General features: G+C 42.9%; 1 protein-coding gene across 1 annotated transcript; it reads left to right on the forward strand.

Annotated features, from left to right (window-relative positions):
* Positions 1-28: 28 nt before the first annotated feature.
* On the forward strand, positions 29-813 carry LOC100280744 (uncharacterized). Its single transcript, NM_001329491.1, has 2 exons — positions 29-268; positions 360-813. The coding sequence occupies exons 1-2, from the start codon at positions 47-49 to the stop codon at positions 531-533; spliced, it is 396 nt and encodes a 131-aa protein (NP_001316420.1). The 5' UTR covers positions 29-46; the 3' UTR covers positions 534-813.
* The last annotated feature ends 23,171 nt before the right edge of the window (positions 814-23,984 follow it).

Below are 23,984 nucleotides of genomic sequence, written 5' to 3' on the forward strand. Positions count from 1 at the left end.
TGCGCATGCGCGGCCGCCGCAGCTCGCCACGCGTCGCCGCTCTTGCATGCGCGCGCCGTCCACGGTCCACCGCCGGCCGCGCGCCCGGCCGCGCCTATATCTGCGAGCCAACAAGCAGGCAGGGTCATCCAGCATACGATCTGACGCTCATCCCACATCAGTAGTCGACCAAGCACAAGCAGCAGAGCCGGCCGGAATATGTGGACGATCAGGAAGGTGGCGACGCCGCAGGTGGCCGTCCTCCTGCTGCTCCTCATCGTCGTTGCGCGTACGTCACTATCACTATAGCTACACCACTAACATATATATACACACGCACACATCATCATGCGTACTACGCGTGCCTGCAATGCATGCAGAGGAGGCGGCGCCGTTGGCGGAGGCGCGCGTGTGCCGGCGCCGGAGCGCGGGCTTCAAGGGGGTCTGCATGTCCGACCACAACTGCGCGCAGGTGTGCTTGCAGGAGGGCTACGGCGGCGGCAACTGCGACGGCATCATGCGCCAGTGCAAGTGCATCAGGGAGTGCTAGCTAGCTAGGCTCTAGGATCTAGCAAGCTAGCTATATCGGCCTTTAATTAAATTAATAAGGATCGACGTCGTGGCCGGTCGCTAAATATGTACTACTATACGTCTACACTACATGCAATAATGCACCACATGTACGCGTACGCGCGCCGAGCTGTGTGGACGCCGCAGCTAGCATGCACGGCCATCGTTCCTATACGTCGTCGTCTGTCGTTCGAGTACTCATGAGCTGTGTCGTCGACGTCCACCCATGCATCCGGCCGCCACGCTTTGATGATGGTCATGACATCTTGACAATAAACACGTGCATGCAGTATTATATACATGTCCTGATGTTCGTATACTCTTATCGAAAAATTTAAGAGCGACAACAGTTTATTTTATATCAATAACTATGACAAGTTTGCATCCAAGTTACACTATTAACGACCTTTTGCTTGGTTTATCCCAGCTTGTGCTAGCTCACACCAAGTATTTGCCTGTACGTAATAATGTGTAATACAATTTTTATATTTTTTCCATGGCTGTTAAATATGTGAAATTGTTTCGAGATCGATAAAGATACGTGCTATGTAATCCTAATGTCTAATTTATCCTAATGTAAGTCAGCAACGTGCCAACACGGCCCGCCGGCCGCTACGATCGATGGGAGCCATGTCGCGTTCTCTCGATTTTTCTTGTCACATACATGCTCATCGGGAGTTACACTGGTGTGGACGGTGCATGTTCTCGCTTTCTCGTGTCGGCGTTCTCTCGATTTTTCTTGTCACGTACGTGCTCATCGGGGGTTATTACACTGGTGCTGCTGTATGTCTACAGCTTGAAGGCATATTGGTGTATACGTAGACATCTTGAGAGACATATCAAGTAGTGTGTACAACTTGTCATATTCATTTTATGTGTACAGTTTGAAGGTGTATAATTATTTAAACTGGATTGTAGCATAAACTATTCATGATGTCAGGTCACGATTTGCTGATTAGTTCGACAATCATCTGAATCAAACTTTAATTTAGAGGTTTAGGCTCCAAAGTTTTTGAAAACCTCTTAAATACTACAGTATACTCAATATCACAGTTTAAAATTATTCTACAATTTTAGAAACTTGAGGACCAGATCTCAATTTAGATACCTTAAAACAACTACATCATTCTATATATAATATTATTCTATTCATACTATAATGTAGTATTTGAACTGTAAAAAAACTTCACTCCTAAACACCTTTTTACTTTTAAAAAATATTTAATTTATTAGAGAAGTATTTTATTCAAAATATTTATTTGTGCAAGTATTCTAGAGTTGAATTGAAAGACCCGTTCCTATTTTCATTTTCACAATTTTTATCTAAATATAGGGAAAATGAAAAATATTTAATTTATTAGAGAAGTATTTTATTCAAAATATTTATTTGTGCAAATATTCTAGAGTTGAATTGAAAGACCCGTTCCTATTTTCATTTCCACATTTTTTATCTAAATATAGGGGAAACGGATATAGGGGAAATGGGTAAGGAGAAATCGGAACGGTGGTCTCGACGGGTGATGCTCGATGGATTTGGAATAAAAAGGTAATCGCAATAAAGAGAAATTAAATTAGGATATGCACCAAAGGAAAAAAAATGATGATGCTCGATGGATTTGGAATAAAAAGGTAATAGCAACAAAGAGAAATCAAATTATGATAAGTGCATCAAGGGAAAAAACTAAAGATGATCGGTGGTAGAATTCAGAATTTTAAGAAAATAATTCATAAAAAGGAGAAATCAGAATAGGGGCTTACGAGTATGTGGTATGCGATAATTCTCTATTCTATATTTTATACTTAAAGCACCAGTTTCAACGATCATCCCGATAATTCTCTATTCTATATTTTATACTTAAAGCACTAGTTTCAACGATCATCCCGCGTCATTTTTTTATAAATAACTTCTCATAACTATTTCAAATTAATATGTTCTGGTCAAACGACGGCCCAGCATGGGTCAAACGCCCGCGGGCCACAACTCTGACCTATACATGTCATACCGGTCGGCTTGCTGACTGTGCCGGGCCAGTTCGTTAGCCCGTCGGCCTATTTGATTAAGATGGAACAAGAGCAGGAGACACTCGTGAAGCTGTCTAATCAGTATAACATCATGCTCAAATGTTTTTAATATTGAATATAAATTATATATATGTATATATGTTTTTTCTAAAATAAAAAAATATAATCGTGTCGGGTCGGGCCAGCACTACGGGCCGAGGCTACGGTCCAAGCATGTCACGACGTTCTTGGCTCTTGCGAACATTAGGTCGTTTTTGAGACCACATTGGCACAATGGACTCCATGGTGTTTGAGGTTGCTGAATTGGATGGAGTAACAATGATTTGTCACACTAACAGTAAAATGAAAGGTTATTTGTTGGTTTTAAACGTTAGTAATTGCTACGAAGTAGCATAATTTATATGAAGCGCATCCAGTTTTTATTGATGCCTGACTTTAGCAATCACTCCATATTTTGATCCATATTTTTATAAGTTTGAGTGCATGTGACTTATTTTAGAAACTTGAGCTCACAAAATTTCTCTTATTTAGTCTCTGTATGGTGGAATTATGTCATTTTATAATCTCTGTTCATTCAGTCAGTCGTTATGAACTCTTTTCTAATTGCTCACTTCATTGGCCGTGTTATACCATGACATATTGCATGGAGTAAACAATAACATCAGTTAGCCAAATCAAAAACTATTATACGGAGAGCGGAGACAATCAATAAAAAATCTTGAATTTTTTTGGTGGATAGTTTACGTGGGTATTGTTGTAAGCCGTCGCAACGCACGGGCAACCGACTAGTATACTATAATCACCAGTGTTCACTACGCGCGTCAAGCCACCGGCGTCGGCCCAATAAAATTTACAGCAATCATTATATATCCCATATAAAGAACAGTTCATAATGAATAAAATAAGTCAAGCCGGAGAATGAATAAAATAAGTCAAGCCACCGGCGTCGGCCCAATAGCATTTACAGCAATCATTATATATCCCATATAAAGAACAGTTCAGAATGAATAAAATAACTTCAGGCAACCGTGGAATGTAAAATAACTTCAGGCAACCGTGGAACGTGAGGAGTTCGTGCAGGTGTGGGCAGGATTGTGATTATTCAATATGTAGATGACACACGAGACCAACCAAAGGGCCAATACGGGATCGAATAAGGAAGGACTTGATGAGATGCCCCTAACGGGCCAAGCCCCCCAATGGGACCACTCACCAAAACTACGCCCAAGGGCGGTTAGATCTCACTTGGATAACCTGTTCACAACTCGATGGCGCCCCCACCACGCGCCGACTAGGCCGAAGGAGGGGCGCCCTCCCTTCATAAGGATTCTGAAGAAATCCTCTCGAGGGGAGATGCGTGCACAAAAGGAATCGAGCCGCCAATTGGAGAAACGAATGCTAGAGGACACGCCACGCTCCAACCACCATGGACTCGCTCATGGTGCATGACATGCCACCGCAGGAAAGGGTCTGCCCCTTATTGCACCAACCTCCAAGCAATCCACGCAGATCACTCGGGGCTGAAGGACTACATCTAGCACATGCGCTCACGTGCACGGAGCCACAAATATGGGTTCATGCCCGGTGCGTGACGAACCATCACAGGAAAGGGTCTGCCCCTTATACTTTATAAACCCCTGAGCAATCCACACAAATTACTGGGGGCTCGGGGGCTGCATATAATGGATGCGCTTGCGCGCACACCGAAAGTGGAACGACACAAGAAAAGCCTCTACGCAACTCCAAGGAGTTGCACAAAGGCCCAGGGGCTGCTGTTGGGTACCTGGGAACAGGGTACCCAAAGAAGGCCCCAAGACCTCCCAAAAATGGTCCGCCTACCAAGAAGTTCGGTGGGAAGGCCCAAAAGGCCACATGGGGATAGCCCACCAAGTTGATTGGCCCATCGAACAACTGTCTGCCGAGCAACCTAGTGAGGCGAGGTTGCCGACCAACCCGCCCGCTGAGCCACCTAACGAAGCGAGACTACCGACCAACCTGGTCGCCGAGCAACACAGCGAGGCGATGCTGCCAACCAACTTGCCCACCGAGCAACCCAGCGAGGTAAGACTACCGACCAACCAGTCATCCGAGCAACCCAGCAAGATGACAACCGACTCCCAGAAAGAGTCGACCTGGTACTATCAAGCCACATTGACACGATGGGACATCACCAAGCCATGCTCGAACTATGGAAGCAGTGTCGATGGGTCTCTGTCAGGCACGATGCCGGACACGTATCCCTACTGACTAGTGGGACCAGACAACCTCGGTCGTAGAAACCTCAGCATCGGTCGTAGAAACCTCAACATCGGGGTCTCTACAGTGACCCATACATTGAAGGGGACAGGGCAATATGCCATACCATGCGTGCGTCTACGCATGATGAAAGATGGCGCTAGGGAGATGACAGAAGATGAAGTTGTATTGAAGACACCCCTAAACCACTCCTTGAGCTGACTCAACAGAACCTGCCAAGCACCGCCACGTCTAAATCGGAGTAGCTGCAGGAAGGCGAACATGACATGACGCCATACCAGGCGTATGGCGGCACATGCCTTGACAGACGACTCCCACTACAACACACCTTACCTTCTATGACATTCACCTTTTGTCATTGATAAGTGAATATATGTCAGAGATTAAAATCTATGACGCTTGTGTGACGTTTTTTGGTTCGTCATCTATGTGACGTGGCTAAACATGTTCTATGACGAATTGAAGTTTTTATGTCATTAAAATTGTGACAATTCTACTTTGTCATAGTTTTTATGACATTTTCATATTGTCATTACTCCAAAGAAAAACGTCACTAATAATCAACTAAATCCTTGCCATGTGGACCAGATTTTGTCATAAAATCATGCGTATTGGTGATGTGGCAAATGGTTATGACATTTACTAATATGATATGGCACTTTTCAATGACGAATTTGGTTGTCATAATTTATGATGTCCTATTCTAGTGCTCGACAAAATTTGTAATTTGTAATTTCTATGAATACCATTTCATATTATCAAAATTTGTAGCCCTATTTTTTTGAGCAAACTCATTCAACCATACAGATGTTCACATGACATATTTTACAAAATTTACATGTCCAATTACCAAAATTATAACAGACAAGTTCCTATACATAAATCAATGCAAACATAAAAAACATCCATTAAGAAAATCACACCCGTGGCTAAGCAAAGGCTGCAATTTATCAGCATCACAAATGCACCTTCATAGTTCACGTAGAGTGGCTATGACAATGTCTTGTAAACAAGGAAAAAACAAATATCTTATGTGTTCTAGAATGAAAGGGAAGTTTGGGCAAGTACAATATTACATGTTCAAAGGCCAGACACTTTGCCACACTAAAGCTCATGGGTGGGTGAAACCGAAGACCACCCCTGCATGGATCTGACACATGACTGAACTGGAACAGAGAACTATATTGACATGTGCTTCACCTCTGTCATCAATCCATGGCACTCGAAAGATAAAGCATCTCTCAAGTTCCAACAAACGTTCCAAAATTTGAATATATCTGAAACATTATCAAATGAAACAATTTTACACTGAAGATTTAGGCATAATATTTCTAAGGCATGAAGAGAGATTTGGAAAATTACTGGGTATTCTTCACCAAAACAGGTTCTAAGGAATGTACCACCTCCTAGAACTACTGTAGATATTCAACTTCATGGGGATCCCACATTACGACACATTCAAGTATTGATGCTCCTGTTTTTGATAAAGATGGAATAGACAATTCCAAAATGCAGATTTAAAAAATGAGCAAGGTCATTTATCATAAAGTTGTTGGATCGTTGCATGGGATATAATATCATACAGTCATTTTGGTACGATAGAAAATGGAGCACGCTAGGATAGAGGGCATGAAGAAAGTGAAAATAGAGAAGACAACACAACATAAATAGTAGTAACTTGAAGGCAAACTGGTAATTCCGCTCCAAGCATAAAACAAAATTAGAAGGTGAACTAGTAATTCCACTCCAAAAAGGAAATAAACCGGAATATCTGCTTCATGTTATGTTCATTTTCTAGTAGAACATGAAGCAATTACACATAGCAGAATAAAACATGTGATATCTTGAAAAGCATGTTATCTACTGCTCTCAATGCAGCAATACACTAGCCTAGAAAATTGTTTCGTTAGATTTTATTCAATCATGCATATCGCCTTGTTTACTTTATCCAGGGAGGACAAAGATTAAGCAATAATAGTCCCAAGGGTTTTATGCACAAGATAATCAGAGGGGCACAACCTGTCATTGATTAATATTGTTCATCTCATTCATTAATTTGGTGAAAAAATAAATATGACAACCTGTCACTGATTAATTACCACAACTATTTGTAACAAAGTAAAAGCAAACACAACGAATCTAAGGAAAGCCACATTGAAATGAACACAGAGGGTTCATCCAATCGCCACAAAGGAAGCTACGTAATGAACAAGTGTTTCAATCGTAGTGTATAACGTCACTCGCAAAATAGAGCATCCAAACTGTAATCTGAATTGTTGTCTTTTGATCTATCTGAAAGACGCGGGCTTCACCTAAAAACTCTAAACAGGACATCAACTTCCAATGGATAGTGTAGAGTGTACTGACCTAAGTTAGGCTGAGTGGCGCTCCACCAAATATACACTGGAGTACCAAACTGAAACAATCATCAGTGTTGACATAATTAGATTGATACGCTAGATGCAACAGTGATGTAGCAGGTTAACACGAGGGATGCTATGGTGTCCTGGTGTATTTATATAAGAAATAACTGGGTGACTCAGCAAATCTAAGATGGACTGGTGATTTAGAAGATCGATGAGCAAGAAGCAGTTGTGATTTTGTAGATTGAAATGCAGGATGGGGAAGCAGGTAATAAAGGGGAGGAAAGTACTAACCTTAGGGCCGTAGAGAGGAGCATCGCGCTTTTGCCATGCATCGATAGTGCAGATCATGTTTCTGGTTTTAATTATCAACTTGTACTCAATCTTGATGACAAGACAATTATTCAATAAATTACCTCTGTTATTGGAGCTCCCTGGCTTCTTAGAGGCAACCTTCTTGGGAGCAGGTTCATCTGCAACTTGTGGAAAGACAGAATTTATGCCTGTTTTTGTACCAAAACTAAATTCAGATTCATGAAAAAATGGTTGAACAATTTTATATAGAAGAAAGAAGGTAACAAGTGGTTGTATGTTGATCAATGATCCAATCCAACCCACTAGCATCACAGAACAAAATGTAATGTCACTATACTATTATATGTCTAGGAGCATGCACTTGAGACTGTCATGCTCACCTTAACTGTATCCATATCTAGGTTCTGTGTAACCGCTGCTTAGATATCTTGTTTACAACAAACTTGAATCAATTCTGAACAAGATTATACATAAATATTACATTAATTCATGCATAGGAATGAAGAAACAACTTCAAAAACATTATTGTTGTGATAAACACTCCAGATAGTACAAGTTTAATGACATGGCTGGCTTACAAGCTATGAAGATAAATCATTTTGAACATCTAAGTTCTGGAATAATGGGTTCTTTTTTAAGAGAATGAGAGAGTGAAGCAATGGCAAACACAATGTTTTTTAGTTTAGCCGATGAATTAAAGTACTGAAGCATTAGCGATATACACTGGTAAAAATTCATTTGGATAGAGCATTGAACTGATATTTATTGAACTTGGTCCTTCTGCCCTCAAACAAAATCATAGCTTATCATTTGGTCTACAATGAAGGCATGTCGGTTTTCTGGATTGCTCATACAAGTCCACAGGGGCTACGAGGCCCAGAAGCGGGAGGCCAAACTCCACCCCAGTAGAATACTATTGAGAGCACCTAGAGATGGGGTGAATAGGTGATCCTGCAATAATCAACTCTAAACAAGACAAGCTTAGTTTATAATAAATGTTAGTAGAACCAAAACCAAGCTGAGATGAATAGAGGTAGAGAGAAGAAGAGAACTCTTCACTTGATTGTTCCTTCAAGATATGTATTAAACTTAGTAACAATAACACAAGTGAATATATGAGAACTCTATGGAAGAAAATCACAATAAAGAAATGCACAAGTGACACGGTGATTTTATCCCGTGGTTCGGCCAATGCCTACTCCACGTTGTGGTGACGTCCTTCGATCAAGGGTTGCACTCAACCCCTCTCAAGTGATCCAAAGATCAAACTTGAGTACCACAGTTTTCTTCCTTATATCAAGTTTTTCCCTTTGTGAGGAATATCCACAAGTTGGAGTATCTCACACCTTACACAATTGATCCTAATCAAACACAGGAGTAAGGGGAAGAAGAAACACACATAAGAGAAAATCGCCGTCACACACGCACACAAGTCAAGACAAGAGCACAAGAGACGACGCAACAGAGTTACAGCTCAAAACACGTGCTCAAATATCCATCTAGCAAAGCAATAACATGGTTGCAATGTCTTGATGTTGTAGGATGTTCAAAGGATGCTTGGTTTTATGCTCCATGCGCCTAGGGGTCCTTTTATAGCCCCAAGGGACCTAGGAGCCGTTGGAACTCCATTTAGAAGGCCCTAGTTGCCTTCTGTCCGCGGGTGCACCGGACTGTCCGGTGCACACCGGACACTGCATAGTGCAATGATTCCAAATCCTCTGATTGGTTGGTTCCCTATTCTAGGGGCATCGGGCTGTCCGGTGGGTGGCAGCGGACTGTCCGGTACTCCAAGTGATCGTTGGTCCCAGGCCAACGTGTCCACTAGCTGTTGGCTGGCTAGCACACCAGAATGTCCGGTGCTCTGCATGGACTGTCCGATGATTTATAGACGACACTGGCTGATTTTTTAGAGAACAGCTATGGCAGAACCGCTCGAATTATTCCAGCTTAAGTGCCCAAGTCACGCCTTAAAGGCCGCAACACAATTAAATTGGAATAACTCGTCAGTCCCTCAGATCTAGTCTGATAAAGCCACTTATCCAGGATCAAATACCACAAGCTCACTCAAAGGTGAGTCACAGAAGAAATGCAATAAAATAGGAAAATTCAAATTAAAGTACTTGAGTTATTACATAAATCAGAGTTTTTCAAGTCAACTGAAATAAGTTCATAAGATAAACTGCAGTGGATAATCGATATCGTCGAAAGCGAGGAATAGGGCAAGGCCTAGCCCACTACTCCTCCTGGTCCTCTCCTGCTGGAGCAGCATCCCACTCGACCGTCCAACCCGATGGCAGGGTGGTAGGCCAAGTCACACCATCAACCATATTCTGAAGCGTACCTGCAAAAATTATGCCACAAGCAAGGCTGAGTATACTAATACTCAGCTAGACTTACCTGGTGTGAGGAATCTACTCCTCTACCTCTAGACCATGCAACTGTTTGGCTGAGGGGTTTGGTTTGGCAAAAGCACTAGCTGAGTCTAAGATCAATTTTAGCTTTTCCAGTTCTAGAATCATTACTTTTAGCTAAGTTGGCTCCATCTAAGCATACATGGTAACAATCATTTAATACAATCAACTTGTTATCTCATGTAAACCTCATTTCGCTTCTTACTCAATGTAGTACAAGGGGTCAAGCAGTCTCATTAGCTGCGAGAAGCAGACGATTCGAATCGAAGTTTAACCTTGCAAGGTAAACCTAAACACACGACATGTAGGGGCACTCCGTCCCCACACACGTCAACCATCCCCATCGATTCCCCGTTCGCGGCCAGGGCTCACCGCCTTGGCATATAATGCTCCACTGACCCCGGCTGCCGCCGTGCAGTGACCGCACTTGTACCCACCATAACTAGCATGGGAGACCCAGTCTCAGGACAAGTGAGGAGAAAAGTCCACGCCCGGCTTCACTCAGGTACTAGGTTTACCGGTTACCATATTTTCCGACATGTGTTTAGTATGTTCAAACGCTTGACTCAGGTATCCACACATTAATCCTTAATTCCTATTCCCGTCTCATGGACAAGCCATCCACCCTGGGTCCAAGTCCATAGACCATCATAGATCCGTTATCAAGATGAATACAATCAATTCCTGACCTCGTGTGAGTGCTAGAAAAATCACTCGACTTCTACCGAGATCCTAATTAGCAAAGCAGCTACTCGACCTAGCATACTAGTATCCATCTCAAAAAGGAATCCTGAATTCATGCAACTAAGGTTTTCAAGCAACTCCTACACTTAAGTGCACATCACAAGCCTACAAACATTAAGTGTAGTAAAGTAGCATATATATAAATTGGTTATGCATAAAACCAGGGCTTGCCTTCAATTGCTGGGGCTGCGGGGAGATCCTCGATGGCAGGCTCGGGAGCTGGCTCCTGATCTTCCTCGTGGACAGCTCCTTGCTCAGTGATGAGCACGTACTCTCCGTCAGCGAGGTTGCAATCTAATAAATGCAATGAGTAAGATATATGCATGGCATTATATGCAATTTAGTAACTAAAATTGTATGGTGAAAGATTAATTAAAAGGAAATAGAGCTAAGTCTTGCTATTACAAATTTCTGGGGTATACTTAGTAAATTAGTGTCAAGTTTGATTACTGAAGGGTCAGATTGTTTTTAGTGTTCCACTGATTTTCCTTTTTATGTCTTAGTGATATTTTTAACAAGATTCTTAGCTGCAATTATTGGGGTGATACTTATTAATCTTTCTAATCCATCTTTTCTTTTTCATTTCTTTTATGCCTTTAAGGTGGGTTTGAACTACAAGATGGTTTTACAAATTTCCAAAAATTCTATAAAAATTACAGTGGCTTTTCACTGGTGTATAACGCTCTGTCTCAAAATTTGGGTCTTAAAGAGTGAGGGGTTTTCTCTGCACAAAATTATCAAATATCAGGGCAGAGGGGGTGGGTTATTCTCAAAGACTTATTTTTGCTGGCATTTAGGTGTAATTATATGACTTTGTACAAATTTTCAGCCACTAATACTTATTAGTTATTTTACTATGATTTTCTAAAGTTTCTAGCCAAAGGGGTGCTTTCTGCTACCACTATACTTAAAATATATCAAACAACAGATTTCTAAATTTTTCTATCTTTTTCTTTGTGCAAGAGCAATCATTCTATAATTTGGTAACTTTTTGCTTATGGGAAAGGGTGGTAGGAATTTCTTGAATTAAATGGCCTTTTTCATAAGTAGGGGCAATGGGTGTTATTTTGTAGTTTTGAATATGTTTTGCATTTTTCTCTGGTGGTCTACTTCATTAATAATTTGGTAAAAATTTATTTGCCCATTGTTGTACACTTTTTGGTTTTCTTATGATTTAATTGGAACATGGCTAAAAATCAAGTTTTAATTGTTCAACCCACTTATGATAATGGGCTGGGGTGTTTATTATTTTTGTAGGGGTGTTCTAGTAGTTAGAAGTTTACTAAATTTTTCTCACCCTTATTGAAATGATACTTATATTTTTAATGGTGGCTTTTCTGGATTTATTAGTGCCTAATAAATAATTAACCTTGAATTTGTTCTGGACTAGGGTCCTCTGTATTTTTCCTAGGTTCTTCATTACTTAAGTGGGCTAGGAAAAATATATACATTCTTTGTTCATTAGTTTTTATTTCCTTTCCTAATTTCCTAAGTTTTGGGCAGATGTAGTGTTTAATAGATAACTCTGTGCTAATCTGGTATACTAGGGTGCTTAACATTTTTAAACAGTGCCTAAGTTGGGTTTGGACCTCTACAAATTTTCTTAAGTTCAGTACAGAAGCATAACTATTTTTCCTTATTTCAATAAGGTTTGGGCAGTTTCCATATTTAATTCTAAACTCTAGAAATCAATACAGAAACCATGGGGTTCAACATTTTTATTTGATAGTTCATAATATTCTGAATCCAGTAAAATTGGTTTAACTAAGTTTGGTTAAATATTTCTCAAGATATGAATTTCCTAAGTTCTCTGCCTATGTAAAAAGAATAAACAGAAATGGTTAAAGGAAAAAGGTTTTGCATCGGGGTCCCTGGCGAAAGTTTCTAAGTTTCATTGCAGACGGGTCCTTGGGTTACTATTCATATGAGTCTATGACTACGCAGAAAACCCCCTAGGGTTCTGCTAAATCCAACCCGTGATCCTTCCCCCAAATAAACAGTAACCGCGGTGGAGGAAAGGGCGGAGGGGCTTACCGGTGGCGAGATTGCCGATGTGCGGATCGTCTCTGGTGAGGTGGTCGAGGGTGTAGGGGAGGTCTTGACGGTCATGCCGATGTGCGGATCGTCTCCGGGGATGGTCGGAGTAGGTCGGTCCGCGCGCGCAGGCGGGCGAGCTCGTCGGCGGCGAGGACTCCGGCCTATCCAGGGTGGTAGGGGTCAATCAATTTGGTCAGTGAGCTTCACTGGATGCTAGGGAAGACGTAGGCGCGAGGAATTGGAAAATGGCTTACCGGTTAGTCGTGGCCACATGCGCCGGCGGGGATTACAACTCCGTCGAGGGTGGAACGGCTTCTCCGGTGAAGTAGCGACCGATTTCTTGCTTCAAGGAGCTCTACGGGGCTCTGGGGAAGCTAACCGAGGCACGAGATTGAGTGGGGATGGCCGGGAGTGGACTGGCCACGGCGGCCGAGCGCTCGGGTGGCTTGGCGGGCGGCGCAGAGCTCGTCGGGGCAAAGTGCTGGGCTTGAGAGGTTAAGTGAGGTGCGGAGGGAGTACGACCGAGGCTTGCCTGCTCTTATAGACGCGGCGCGGTGCATGGGCGGGCGTAGACCGGCGTGGGCGCACGGGCGTGCACGGCTGGGCGCGGGTGCGTGAATTGGCGTGAACCGAACGTGTCAGCCGCGATCGAACACGTGGCGCCATTGTTTCTGCCTGAGTTCTAACGCCGATAGGGCGCAGATCTTTGCGAATTTGGGCAAGATCGCTGCATAAGATTTGTTCTCCCGACTACACTCTGTCGTTTGTGTGTGGAGCCGAGCGATTTCTGGTCAAGGGCAGAGAGTTATTGCCTCGCCAATGTGGAAGTGTCACAAGGCCGAGTTCCGAGGCAAATCCCTGCCAAGATCATGTCAAACTGTCGAGTTTTGCTCCCAAATTTTTCCAGGGCGTCTTAAAGGTAGTTTGGCGCTACTTTTATATTTGGACTTATTTGATTCAAGTTTTGAAATATAGAGAACGCAGAAGATCTTTGGAAAGGGGCTGAAATTCAGATTTCTGAATTTCTGAATTTTCCCATAGGGCAATAGTTCATGGGCTGATTTGGGGATTTTGGAAAATTCAAATGACCAATCTTCCTTACTACATTTTGTAGGTTATTTAGTACACTAAGACTTTATTAATTGGTTCATATCAAAATTTTGCATGTTTCCCAAGTCTTTTCTCAAATTCCCTTTATGTGCTTAAATGGCCCATTTGGAAGGTGTTAGGGTTTTAGGTGTTTTTCTCCCATGAGGTTTATGATATGCTTAGAGTGTGGTTTATGAGATGAAAGAGACTTAACTTAAGTTTTAGTTTCTTAAGTATGATGTCTCTTGCTCAATTGAAGTCACATATGAAAATGGTCACAAGTTGGGGCACTGGGGCAAACCCTAAGTAACATTGGGGTGTTACAGCCTTCCCCCCTTAAGGAATCTCGTCCCGAGATTCGGGTCGGAGTCCTCTGGGGGGAAGCGAAGGTTAAGGCTTGCTCGAATTTCGGTGGTTTGTTTATCAAGGTTCTTTTTAGTAAACTGCTCTTCGAATGTCATCTTCTTTGCAACTTCAGAAGGAAGTCCTCTTAGTTTTAGTCTTACAATTAACTCCTTTTATGTTAAGATCATTATTCTTATAATTAGATTCAAAGGGCAGGGGGAGGGGCTGGGCATGGTTACGTACCAATTCCCTTAGGTAGACAATCGGGGAAGTTCGAACGTAGAAATTCCTCAGTCTCCCAAGTAGCCTCTTCTTCTGAGTGATTACTCCATTGGATCTTATACATCTTGATCGATTTAGCCCGAGTTGATCTTTCTTTGTAATCCAGAACCTTGGAAGGGTACTCTTGGTACGATAGATCTGGCTCTATCTCCAATTCTGGTTCTGCTATGATCTGGGTCGGCAATCGAACACACTTCTTTAGTTGGGATACATGGAATACATTGTGAATGACAGACATTTTTGGAGTTAACTTCAATTTGTATGCCACGGGTCCACATGCTTCTATGATCTCATAAGGTCCAATGTAACGAGGGGCTAGCTTGCCTTTGATCCCAAACCTCTGCACTCCTTTGGTGGGTGATACCTTCAAATATACAAAATCTCCCACTTCGAACTGGAGAGGTTTTCTCCTCTTATCATGGTAACTCTTCTGCCTGGCCTGAGCAGCTTCTAGATTCTTCCTGATTAGCTTGACCTTCCTTTTGGCTTCAGTCACTAAATCAGGTCCAAAAATTTCTCTTTCTCCAGGTTGAGACCAATTGAGGGGTGTTCGACACCTTCTTCCATATAGGGCTTCGAAAGGTGCCATATTTAGGCTGGATTGGTAACTATTGTTATAAGCAAACTCTGCCAAGGAGAGGTACTTATCCCAGTTCTTGCCACAATCGATCGCACAAGCCCTTAGCATATCTTCAAGAATTTGATTTACCCTTTCGGTCTGACCATCAGTCTGCGGGTGGTAAGCTGAACTTCTTGTTAGCTTGGTTCCCAAAGACTCTTGCAGTTGTTCCCAAAATCTGGCAACAAATTGGGCTCCTCGGTCAGAGACAATAGTCCGGGGTAATCCATGCAAACACACGATTCAGTCAATGTACAGCTCTGCATCCTTTTGAGCCTTATCAGTGGTGTGCACTGGAAGAAAATGTGCCACTTTTGTTAGTCGGTCCACAATGACCCAAATTGAATCATGATGACGAGAGGTGTTGGGCAGACCCACAATAAAATCCATGCTGATGTCATCCCATTTCCATGAAGGTATTGATAGGGGTTGCAAAGCACCAGTTGATTTCAAGTGGCTTGCCTTTATCCTCTGACATGTGTCACATTCTGATACATATTGGGCTATCTCCCTCTTCATTCTGGTCCACCAATACAAGGGCTTTAGATCATGGTACATTTTGGTGCTTCCTGGATGCATGGAGAATTTGGAGAGATGAGCTTCATCCAAGATCTTCTTGAGATCCTTATTTTTAGGAACCACCAATGTGCTTCCAAACCACAATATACCCTTCCCATCTTGGCAGAAACACTTATACTTCTCTGTCTTCTGGTGGAGGTTCTCCTTAATGATTTGCACTCCCTTGTCACTGAGTTGGGCCATGATTATCTGGTCTTGCAAAGTTGGCTCAACGGAAATGTGAGACAAAGCACCAGAAGGAATCACTTCAATTTTCATTTTGTTCAACTCATCACACAGGGTGTTGATGCGAGAATCCATCATAACACAGTTGCATTGCGATTTCCGACTCAAGGCATCAGCTACCACATTGGCTTTCCCTGGGTGATAGTGTACCTCTAGGTCATAGTCCTTGAGAAGCTCTAGCCATCTTCTCTGCCTCATGTTGAGATCAGCCTGAGTAAAGATATACTTAAGGCTCTTATGATCTATGAAGATGTTGCAGTGGGTTCCCGTCAAATAGTGTCTCCACATCTTCAATGCATGAACCACGACTGCTAACTCCAAGTCATGATTGGGATAATGTTGCTCATGAGGCCTGAGTGCTCTTGATGTGTAAGCAATGACTCAGTTGTCTTGCATCAAAACACAACCCAGTCCAGTGCCAGAGGCATCACAGTACACATCAAATGGCTTGCCACTGTCAGGTTGCGCTTGTAGGATTACGGGGAGGCTACACTAGCGCAAAACAAAATTTTCATCCCCATAATACCAAGAACTACTGCGGTTATAGGTCACGGAATTACCACTAGACGCGCAGAGCAGCGGAAGACGTCTCGATGTAGACGAACACGTCGAGCAGTGCCGTGCAGTCGCCGGCGTCCTTCACGTCCTCGCACGGTTCGTCCAAGTGCTCCAGATGCAGCACCTCCGAGGTATCCACACGTACAGGGAGGAAGCGCCGCGTACCGAACTGCTAGGTTCGCGACGGCGGCTTGGCGAGGGCGAGAGGTGGGCGGCGGCTGTTAGTTCGCATGTGGCGAATTAGGTTATCCCTTAACCGCGCCCCCGCCCCTCATTATATAGGCGTTATGGTGGGCTTCTGACGCCGAGGCCCATCATTAACCCTAAAGCCCAGTCTAATTTCGGATCTAATCCGAATTAGGCTTCCTTCCCCTTAAGTGTGTGACCCTATAGGCTCACGTACAAATAGACATAGCCCGAGTACTCTTACTTGGCCCAATAATTGACAGCGGCCTCTAGCAAGACATGTCAACTCCTATGTGTACGTAAAGATCATATCAGACGAACCATTGCGACATTACGTACATGCTGTTCCCTTTGTCTCACGATATTTGGTCTGGCTCTAAGCTGACCTCTCTTTCTCGATACTGTGAATTGGAATCCTTTCAATGGTTAACTCTTAACCCTAGCACGGCCATGCATTTCTTGATCCAATCACTCGAGGGGCCCAGAGATATCTCTCTCACAAAGAGAGGGACAAATTCCATCTTGACTGACCATGCCTCACAGCATGCTTCCTGACAAACCCAAAACTACCTTTATAACTAACCAGTTACGGGATAGCGTTTGATAGTCCCTAAGTAAGTCAATTCACATCTTGAGAACATGCGACAATCTCAGGTCTAAGGATACAGTATTCATGTTGCAAGAAGAGAACTATATTACAATATCTCACGTTGGGTCGGTCCAGCCTCATGTCATACATGCACCCACATTATTAGTTTAACATCTCCATGTTCATGACTTGTGAAATGTAGTCATCAACTAATACATGTGCTAGTCATCGACTCTGACTAGGGACATCATTTAGAATAACCATATAAGTAAAGAATCTCACAAACAATTCACATAATTGCTAATCAATACAAGGTGCCTTCCATGGATATTCAATTAAGCAATATATATATCATGGATACAAAGAAATATGCTCATCTCTATGATTATCTCTAGGGCATATTTCTAACAGTCTCCCACTTGCACTATAGTTAATCTAGAAGATATCTAATACCCATAGATCTCACGTGTGCCTCATGCTTAGGTTGTGGAAGAGGTTTTGTCAAAGGATCAGCAACATTCAAATCCGTATGTATTTTGCATATCTTTATCTCACCCCGCCTAATGAATTCCCGTATGAGGTGAAACTTCCGCAGTACGTGTTTGTTTTTCTGGTGGTTCCTTGGCTCCTTAGCTTGCGCAATAGCCCCATTGTTGTCACAGTAGAGGTTCAATGGGCTAGATGCATTAGGAAACACACCAAGCTCGATGAGGAACTTTCTTATCCAAACACGTTCCTTCGCAGATTCAGAAGCTGCAATGTACTCGGCTTCTGTTGTAGAATCAGTCACAGTCTCCTGTTTGGAACTCTTCCAACTAACAGCACCACCATTTATTGTGAACACAAAACCTGATTGCGATTTTAACTCGTTTGGGTCAGTTTGGAAGCTAGCATTGGTGTAACCAGTTACAACGAGCTCCTCCTTACCCCCATATACCAGGAACATATCTTTAGTCCTTCTTAAGTACTTAAGAATGCCTTTTACCGCTGTCCAGTGATCCTCACCTGGATCAGCCTGGTATCTACTCGTAGCACTTATAGCGTATGAAACATCTGGGCGTGTACTTATCATGGCATACATGATTGATCCAATCGCTGAGGCGTATGGTACCTTACTCATGCGCTCTCGCTCATTAGCCGTTGCAGGACATTGCATCTGGCTAAGGTGTTTACCATGTGACATAGGTATGAAACCTTTCTTGGACTGTTCCATGTTGAATCGTTTCAAAACCTTGTCAATGTACGTATCTTGACTTAATCCTATAAGCCTCTTCGACCTATCTCTATAGATCCTTATGCCCAAAATATATGCTTCTTCCCTTAAGTCCTTCATAGAAAAACTCTTTTTCAGTGAAGCCTTGACGGACTCCAGCATAGGAATGTCATTCCCAATCAATAATATGTCATCCACATACAAGATCAGAAATACAACAGCGCTCCCACTTTCCTTCTTGTAAACACAAGCTTCTTCTTCATTCTGATGAAAACCAAGCCCTTTGATCACTTCATCAAAACGAATGTTCCAACTCCGAGATGCTTGCTTCAACCCATAAATGGATTTCTGAAGTTTGCATATCTTTCCAGCATTGATCGGATCGACAAAACCCTCGGGCTGTATCATATACACGTCCTCATCTAGGTTTCCATTAAGGAAAGCTGTTTTGACATCCATCTGCCAAATCTCATAATCGAAATATGCGGCAATAGCTAAAATGATCCGAATAGATTTAAGCATCGCTACTGGCGAGAATGTCTCGTCATAGTCAACTCCTTGAACTTGTCGAAAACCCTTTGCAACAAGTCGAGCCTTATAGATGTGAACATTTCCATCCATGTCTTTCTTCTTATTATAGATCCATTTGCATTCTATAGGTCTAACACCATCAGGCGGGTCAACCAAGTTCCAAACTTGATTTTCTCCCATGGAATCTATCTCGGATCTCATGGCGACATGCCATTTCTCGGAATCTGGGTCCATCATCGCTTCTGAATATGTTGCAGGTTCGTCATTGTCTAACAACAACACTTCCCCATTGCCCAACAATAGCACTTCTCCTCGTGCCTCGCGAAGCCTTGCTGACCTTCGTGGTTGTGGTGGTGATTCTCTTGCCATAGACGTCTCAACTTGTTCTGCTACATTAGCATCACTTGTTGAATCTTGTCCCACTGGCTCATCCTGAACTTCTTCTAGATACACCTTTTGTTTACTTTTCTCTCTTTTGAGAAACTCTTTCTCTAAGAACACACCGTTCCGGGCGACAAACACTTTACCCTCTGACCGGTGGTAAAAGTAATATCCTAAAGTTTCCTTTGGATATCCCACGAACATGCACTTGTCCGATTTTGGAGTGAGTTTATCCGACTGTAGTCGCTTGACGTAAACCTCACAACCCCAAATCTTTAGAAAAGACAAACTGGGAGTCTTCCCAGTCCACATCTCATATGGTGTCTTAACTACGGACTTAGACGGTACCCTATTTAGTGTGAAAGCTGTTGTTCTAGAGCGTATCCCCAAAACGACAAAGGTAGGTCCGACTGGCTCATCATTGATCGAACCATATCCAATAAAGTCCGATTACGTCGCTCAGACACGCCATTCCTCTGAGGCGTTCCAGGCGGCGTAAGCTGTGGAACAATTCCACAACTCTTTAGATGATTGCTAAACTCATGACTCAAATATTCACCACCACGATCTGATCGCAGTGCTTTAATTTTCTTGCCACGCTGATTTTCTACTTCATTCTGAAACTCTTTGAACTTTTCTAAGGATTCAGACTTGTGTTTCATTAAGTAGACATACCCATATCTACTAAAATCATCAGTGAAGGTTATGAAGTATTGGAATCCTCCCCTAGCTGTCGTACTCATTGGTCCGCACACATCAGTATGTATGAGTTCCAATAAATCTAACGTCCTCTCCGGTAAACCCGTGAAGGGCGCCTTGGTCATCTTACCAAGTAAGCAAGCTTCACATGTCTCGTATGATTCAAAATCAAACGAAGTTAAAAGCCCATCAGAATGAAGCTTCTTCATGCGATTGTCACTTATATGACCCAAACGACAGTGCCACATGTAGGTAGGACTTAAATCATTAGGCCGAGGCCTTTTAGCACTAATATTACAGATAGGTGCATCATCAAGATTTAAAATGAATAACCCATTCATAATGGATGCAAAAGCCACAAACATGCCATTCTTAGAGATCACACAACCATTGTTTTCACTCGCAAATGAATAACCATCCTTCATCAAACATGAAGGAGACATAATGTTTCGACTCATACTAGGAACTAGATAACAATTATTTAACTCCAAAATAAATCCTGATGGGAGGTGGAGTTGCATCGTCCCGACGGTCAACGCAGCAACTCTTGCATTATTGCCTACCCGGAAATCAACTTCTCCTCTTTTCACGCTTCTACTTCTTATCATTCCCTGCATCGAATTGCAAATATGGGCAACCGATCCGGTATCAAATACCCAAGAATTAATATAAGAATCAGCAAGAAAAATTTCTGTAATGTGAATAGCAAGTGTACCTGCTGCGGCTGTACCCTTACCGCCGCGATCCTTAATAGAGGCCAAGTACTGCTTGCAATTCCTTTTCCAGTGACCAAGTTCTTTGCAATAAAAGCACTCTGCATCTGCAGCTGGTCCAGCCTTGGGCTTTTGATTTGGCTTGGATACTGTATCCTTTGCCTTGCCCTTCTTCTTTTGAGATTTACCCTTCTTCTTAAAGTTGGGTTTGTTTTGGACCGCCATCACATGGCCGCTGCTGCCAGCGCTTTTCTTTATGTCCCCCTCTGCTGTTTTCAGCATGCCACATAGTTCATTGAGGCCCCTCTCCGCCCCATGCATATGGTAGTTCGTGATGAAGTTTCCATAGCTGGGCGGAAGAGATGCCAAAATGAAGTCAGTGGCCAACTCTTGGCTTATTGGGAAGCCTAGCTTCTCCAACCTCTGACTGTAACCAACCATTTTGATTACGTGTGGCCCAACTGCTGCGCCTTCTGCTAGCTTGCATTCCAGAAAGGCTTTGGACACATTGAACCTTTCTGTCCTAGCCTGAGTCTGGAACATATCCTTGAGCGCCACGATCATATCGTACACCTCATGGTTTGTCTCAAACTGCATCTGCAGCTCAGGCTCCATGCAAGCAAGCATTAGGCAACTCACTTCAAGATTAGTATCCATTGCTTTCTTGTAAGCGGTTTTAGCTGCAGCAGTTGCATTTTCACCAGGATCCTCTGGTAGTGGGGTGTCTAGAACGTCTTCCTTTTTTTCAGCCCTGAGAACAATTCTCAGGTTACGGATCCAATCCGTATAGTTTGTTCCATTTAACTTATCCTTTTCAAGAATCGATCGCAAAGTAAATGTTGGTGTGCTAGGTGCCATTTATCTACAACAAAATAATGCAAAATACTAAGACAAAAATATCCATGACAGAGTAAATCATATTAAACATTTAATAGTCTACTCCCACTAAAATCAATATCCCTCTATTGATACTTAGTGATTCAGAACCCACAACTAACAAGTCTACTAGTGAGCTTTAGCATCACCGCTAGAAGACAAGGCAGATCGGTAAGCAACTCCTTGCTAATCATATCATATATATGACTTCTGTTGTTGGGTGACATCTCTATGTCTCGGCTCCCAACCTTATGCCTCAAAGTCCTTAACCATTAAGCTGACTTTGTTTAAGTTAACCAACCCTTTTTGCAGTTCGTATCCGATACAAACCTATCTAGTCAAGGAAAACTGGTGGCACCCTAATTTCATAGACCCACCACCAATTGTACAAGGCTTATGATAGTGCAAGGTTTGGAGAGGCATTAAGGCTTAAACATTTATGAGGGATCGTCCTACTTATAACATCGCACGCAAGGAAATATATGCAATATAAACAAGTAGAACAATAAGAATGGCATTCACACAACAGTTGTGATTCGGTATGGCTTGCTGTCACATGGTGATCCCCATCTCCAATAATCTGTCCATCACGATGATCTCCATCTCCATGATATAGGTATGCCATCCTCCAGGTGATGAGTCCTTCAAGACCTATCTAACGTATGCTGGTAAACAAATTACATATACGCTTTGGATCATCACATGTTGACACGCAGGTCATTACATTAAATTTGGACAATACATGTGGCTCCAGCCGTATTGCCCTGGTCACGACACGCAGGTCATGAATAATTTATTAACATGCATCATATACACAATAGCCATACCGATCACAAGATGTCCTGCAAAAACAGGTTAGACAAAACACGTTTCTCACAAGATTCCATGCATCGTATGTATGGAAATTCCACTGGAAATCTCATGCGGTTGATCAAATCAACCCAAATCCGAGACTTTCGACCCGAAGAAGATTACACTCATGACGTTGATCTGTTACATCAATCTACTAGTTGTGTACGCAGTTAGCCCCGATGGTGATTCCAGCCGGTAGGGGCAAGTCGCGCACATAACAGAGAAGGATGAACTGATCTCTCCAGTCATATCTGATGTAATCTACTTCAACCCTTTATAACCAATTGATCTAATCAAACCGTGCATCATGTAGATCCATCTCATGAACCTAGATCTAGACCTAAAACTACGCAGAACCTGCTTTGATACCACTGTAGGATTACGGGGAGGCTACACTAGCGCAAAACAAAATTTTCATCCCCATAATACCAAGAACTACTGCGGTTATAGGTCACGGAATTACCACTAGACGCGCAAAGCAGCGGAAGACGTCTCGATGTAGACGAACGCGTCGAGCAGTGCCGTGCAGTCGCCGGCGTCCTTCACGTCCTCGCACGGTTCGTCCAAGTGCTCCAGATGCAGCACCTCCGAGGTATCCACACGTACAGGGAGGAAGCGCCGCGTACCGAACTGCTAGGTTCGCGACGGCGGCTTGGCGAGGGCGAGAGGTGGGCGGCGGCTATTAGTTCGCAGGTGGCGAATTAGGTTATCCCTTAACCGCGCCCCCGCCCCTCATTATATAGGCGTTATGGTGGGCTTCTGACGCCGAGGCCCATCATTAACCCTAAAGCCCAGTCTAATTTCGGATCTAATCCGAATTAGGCTTCCTTCCCCTTAAGTGTGTGACCCTATAGGCTCACGTACAAATAGACATAGCCCGAGTACTCTTACTTGGCCCAATAATTGACAGCGGCCTCTAGCAAGACATGTCAACTCCTATGTGTACGTAAAGATCATATCAGACGAACCATTGCGACATTACGTACATGCTGTTCCCTTTGTCTCACGATATTTGGTCTGGCTCTAAGCTGACCTCTCTTTCTCGATACTGTGAATTGGAATCCTTTCAATGGTTAACTCTTAACCCTAGCACGGCCATGCATTTCTTGATCCAATCACTCGAGGGGCCCAGAGATATCTCTCTCACAAAGAGAGGGACAAATTCCATCTTGACTGACCATGCCTCACAGCATGCTTCCTGACAAACCCAAAACTACCTTTATAACTAACCAGTTACGGGATAGCGTTTGATAGTCCCTAAGTAAGTCAATTCACATCTTGAGAACATGCGACAATCTCAGGTCTAAGGATACAATATTCATGTTGCAAGAAGAGAACTATATTACAATATCTCACGTTGGGTCGGTCCAGCCTCATGTCATACATGCACCCACATTATTAGTTTAACATCTCCATGTTCATGACTTGTGAAATGTAGTCATCAACTAATACATGTGCTAGTCATCGACTCTGACTAGGGACATCATTTAGAATAACCATATAAGTAAAGAATCTCACAAACAATTCACATAATTGCTAATCAATACAAG

Source organism: Zea mays, chromosome 10 (genome assembly GCF_902167145.1).
Source record: "Zea mays cultivar B73 chromosome 10, Zm-B73-REFERENCE-NAM-5.0, whole genome shotgun sequence".
Classification (NCBI taxonomy): Eukaryota; Viridiplantae; Streptophyta; class Magnoliopsida; order Poales; family Poaceae; genus Zea; species Zea mays.

Bases quoted from the DNA above. Each gene is read 5' to 3' on its own strand.
- LOC100280744 (NM_001329491.1), top strand. From the start codon at position 47: ATGCGCGCGCCGTCCACGGTCCACCGCCGGCCGCGCGCCCGGCCGCGC. The intron at 269-359 runs GTACGTCACTAT...CAATGCATGCAG, and splicing joins GCTCCTCATCGTCGTTGCGC to AGGAGGCGGCGCCGTTGGCG.